At 45.3% G+C, this 3,978-nt stretch overlaps 2 protein-coding genes across 7 annotated transcripts in view; one reads left to right on the forward strand and one right to left on the reverse strand.

Annotated features, from left to right (window-relative positions):
• The window catches only part of VPS29 (VPS29 retromer complex component), an 11,108-nt gene extending 8,228 nt beyond the window's left edge, over positions 1-2,880 (reverse strand). Inside the window, exons 1-2 of one of the 3 annotated variants that reach the window (XR_005202449.1) lie at positions 2,778-2,853; positions 205-216 (exon numbers count right to left, since the gene is read on the reverse strand). Coding sequence is in view for 2 of the 3 variants with exons in the window: in XM_017542083.2 (XP_017397572.1) it covers positions 205-216; positions 2,778-2,780 (15 nt within the window). In the remaining variant the exon portion in view is untranslated. Of the gene's footprint in view, positions 1-204; positions 217-2,777 lie in introns of all 3 variants that reach the window. The other 2 variants (XM_017542083.2, XM_017542087.2) reach the window with 2 other exon arrangements.
• Positions 2,210-3,978, forward strand: part of RAD9B (RAD9 checkpoint clamp component B) — a 37,458-nt gene continuing 35,689 nt past the window's right edge. For 3 of the 4 annotated variants that reach the window (XM_017542048.2, XM_017542031.2, XM_017542062.2), the window contains exon 1: positions 2,867-3,121. The gene's annotated coding sequence lies outside the window, so the exon portion shown is untranslated. Of the gene's footprint in view, positions 2,287-2,866; positions 3,122-3,978 lie in introns of those variants that run through there. The other variant, XM_037743365.1, reaches the window with a different exon arrangement.

Below are 3,978 nucleotides of genomic sequence, written 5' to 3' on the forward strand. Positions count from 1 at the left end.
AAAAAGAGCAAAACTCCATCTAAAAAAAAAAAAAAAAAAGATCCTGGAAATGGCAGTCTTATTAAATTCAAATAAAGAACCAACCCAATCAAAGCATGGAAATTCAGTTGCTTGCTTTCAACAGACTTTAAAAGGGTGAGAAATCCAGTCAGTAATCAGCCACCCAACCACCATTGTTAGTAGGAGCTAAGTGAAGAAACTTACTCTGTGCCCAGCCTTAGTGGAATGAAGAAGTTGATTGCAGACGGGGTGGGGGTGGGGGGATGAAAAAAAAAGGGTGAAACACGACCAATGTTAAAAGAAAGCAACGAAAAGAAACAAACAAAAAAGAACAAAAAACCCATTCCAAATGAGTAAACAATTGTTAATGATTTCTGAGTGTTATGAAAGAAAATGTTAAAAATTAGCTGTGCTCAAAACAATACCAAAAGAAACATTTGCTGTATTTTTAAATACGACACACATACACTTTTTAATAAATTTGCCTTATCAATTTCTTCTACTTTTCCTAATCTAGTTCTGTATATTGACTTCCATCTCTTTTGTTTTCCATTCTGTTTAGATTTTTATAAGGTTTTATAAAATAATGAATTTAGATTTCTACAGACACTTCAGAAAATTTGTCAGTAATAGCTTAAAGGCTAACATTTTCTGGATTCTTAGGGTCTAATTATTCCTCAAGTATATGGATTTTAATTATCATACATTCAAAATTCTAGTAGCCGGAAAATTACGCTGCAGCTGGGTGATTTTTTGTAGCTGATGCAACACAGCACCATGAATACATTATCAAGTGATGAACAAATCAACTAAAAGTGAAGACAAAATAATAAAAACAAACACATTTATCTAGTTAAAACTGGACCTTTCTCACACCTGAATTTGCTGCCCACACTCTGGACACTGTACTGAGTGTTGAACATCTGTATCCTTTGCCAAGTAAAATGCTTTCAATCATAAAAGAATTGGCGAATGCTACATTTTTTCCCAGTTCTATTTCATATGAAAAATGATGTACCAGTACAACTACCCTAAATAAGAGGGTTCACCTCTCAAAACTTGAGAAACATTAATATTTTGAAATCATGGCAAAAAATTATGTCTTCTCCCATGGATAGGTGTCTCAAAATTACTGTAAACTGAATTACTTTAAATTGGAGTCTGTTTAGAAGCAAAAATTAAAAGTGAGATTAAAGATTTTAAAGAAGCATGCACCATAATCTTTGGCTGCCACATCTGTAAGTCTCCTCTTGAAAAGGCTGTGTGTCACGCAATAGTAATAATCTTAAAAATGCATGGCTTCTTTGGTTCCTTGTAGAAAGAAAAAAGAATGCAATAAATGCTTATCAGAGATAAACGTCCCTCTACAGCCAACCTCCATCAACACAAATATCAAGATAATCACAGCTCCATTTCAAATAACTGAAATGGAAATTGCCTTTTAAGAGTCAAAGGCACCTTTGAAAATATGATTACATTTATTTTATACAACAACTGAAATGGAAATTGCCTTTTAGAGTCACAGGCACCTTTGAAAATATGATTACATTTATTTTATACAACAATTGAAATGGAAATTGTCTTTTTAGTCAAAGGCACCTTTGAAAATACGATTACAGGCAGGGCACGGTGGCTCACACCTGTAATCCCAGCACTTCAGGAGGCGGAGGTGGGTAGATCACCTGAAGTCAGGAGTTCGAGACCAGCCCGACCAACATGGTGAAACCCCGTCTCTACTAAAAATACAAAAATTTAGCCGGGTGTGGTGGCGGGTGCATGTAATCTCAGGTACTCGGGAGGCTGAGGCAGGGGCTGGAGCTTGAACACGGGATGCGGAGGTTGCAGTGAGCCAAGATCGCACCACTGCACTCCAGCCTGGACGACAGAGCGCGACTCCATCTCAAAAAAAAGATGATTACAAATATGAGTCCTTTCTAGTGGAGGCCCCAACTTTTTAGGTAGGAAGGTCTGAGGGGTAGCAACCTACTGTGGGTGAAAGGGTGATTGCTTGAAGGTGGCTAGGGGAGACTAGGAAAGTCAACACCGGCACTCCCTCCAGAAAAATGTGTATATTCACAAAAATTTCCCAACAATTTCAAGTTCACAGATCATTAAGGAATCCTACCCTAAAGGGGTGTAGCAACCCGTGGAAAGTAGTTCCAGCAATTGCAAGCGCCAAATCCCGCCCTCTGAGAGCACACCTGCTCCTTTCAATGGCAGCTGCATGTTATTTCAGAGGCGAAGAGGGTCGTTTATTCCCTTTCCCTACATGGCAAACTTAAACGGGTATGGAATTCTGCTCGCTACTTCCCGTTCTGCATCCGAGAGGCCAGGTTCTGCCACATGGTGGGTGGTAACCACTACACCCCAACAAGTGGGAGGTACTTTTTGCGGGAAAGGAGTAGGAAACCACTGGAAACGGAGGAGGACGGTGCCCCTATCCCCGGAATGCTCGAGGTATGGGACCAAAGGCCTTCCCTGGCTCCGGCGTGCGGGTCTCGTGACATGTCGGGCAGCTAAGAGGGACCTTTTTACCCCTTGGATGGCCTCTGGCCCCTTGGGGCCGGCATACGAGACCTAGGCCGGCCGCACCCAGAGGTGACCGTTCCCTTCCTTCCCTAGCCCACTTCCTGGGCCTTCCACAGGCCAGCGCCTCGACCCTGCCGCCGAGGCCTCCGGGATCTCCCAATCCCTCGCCCTGGGACTACCCGCAGCTCCCAACAACGCAGCACTCCAGCTGAGGACCAAGCCTCGGTCGCCGCAGCTACAACCCTCACCATCCTGTCACCAGGCTCCGCTCAGTCACCACAACCGCCGCCGCCCTCTTCCTCAGGCTCTTCGACGACCCGCCCACTTCGCCCGCAACCAATGAGAGCAGAGGTCGACAGAAACTGACGTACGGGGGCTCGTAAGGGCTCTTCCCCGCCGTAAAGCGAACCTGCGCTTTGGGAACTCGTGGAGGCGGGGTGGTACGGTTGAAAGACTAGATCGCGAAGCTTTGAAAAGCGCGGGCCGTATCCGGGCACCTGGGTCGTCGAGCTGAGGCGCGCCTTCCGAGCCTGGTTTTTAGAACGGTTGGCAGCCATGCTGAAATGCGTGATGAGCGGCAGTCAAGCGAAAGGTTGGAGGGGCGTTTGTTGTCCTCCCATGTAGCAGAGAGAAAAGCAGACGTTAATAGGTCGTCCCTACCATCGTCTAATTTTTCCTCTTTGCCTTTATGCACAAGGACTGAGGACGCGTGCCCTGGCCACAGCCCCACTCACTCAAGGTCCTGTTAGTTTCTAAGGGGAGGATGTGGGCCCATCTCCCGTTACTTAAACGCAGATGTAATATGGGTGGTGTCCAGAAAATACGGTTGGACCATCGGGACACAAACTCAGGATGCTGAGGACTGCATGGGGAGGAGTTGGGAGAAAAAAATAATGCTTGGACAGTAAAGTATTTTTGTGCCGAGAGAAAAGCTTTACCTGTTTGTTTTTTTGTTTTTTTTTTTCTTTTTTTCAAATTCTACCATTTTTGGAAAAGTCACTAAATCTCTTTTTGGCTTAGTTTCCAAAACGGAAATGGGGGTAATGACCGCACCTTTGTCACAGTTTGTTTGGAGGTAATGAAATGGAAATGCATGTAAAGTGCCCTGTGATAGATGGAATGGACAAGAACTATTAGTATTGTACATGGCGCGTTCAAAATGGAAGTTTGGCCGGGCGTAGTGGCTCACGCCTGGAATCTCAGCACTTTGGGAGGCCAAGGCGGATGAATTACCTGAGGTCAGGAGTTCGAGACCAGCCTGGCAAACATGACGAACCCCGCCTCTCTACTAAAAATACAAAAGTTAGCCGGGCGCAGTGGTGGGTGCCTGTAATCCCAGCTGCTAAGGAGACTGGGGCGAGAGGATCCGCTTGAGCCAGGGAGGTCGAGGCTGCAGTGAGCTGAGCTCGTGCCACTGCACTCAGCATGGGTGTCAGAGAGACTGTCTCA

This window comes from Cebus imitator, unplaced genomic scaffold (assembly GCF_001604975.1).
Source record: "Cebus imitator isolate Cc_AM_T3 unplaced genomic scaffold, Cebus_imitator-1.0 Scaffold8, whole genome shotgun sequence".
Lineage (NCBI taxonomy): Eukaryota > Metazoa > Chordata > Mammalia > Primates > Cebidae > Cebus > Cebus imitator.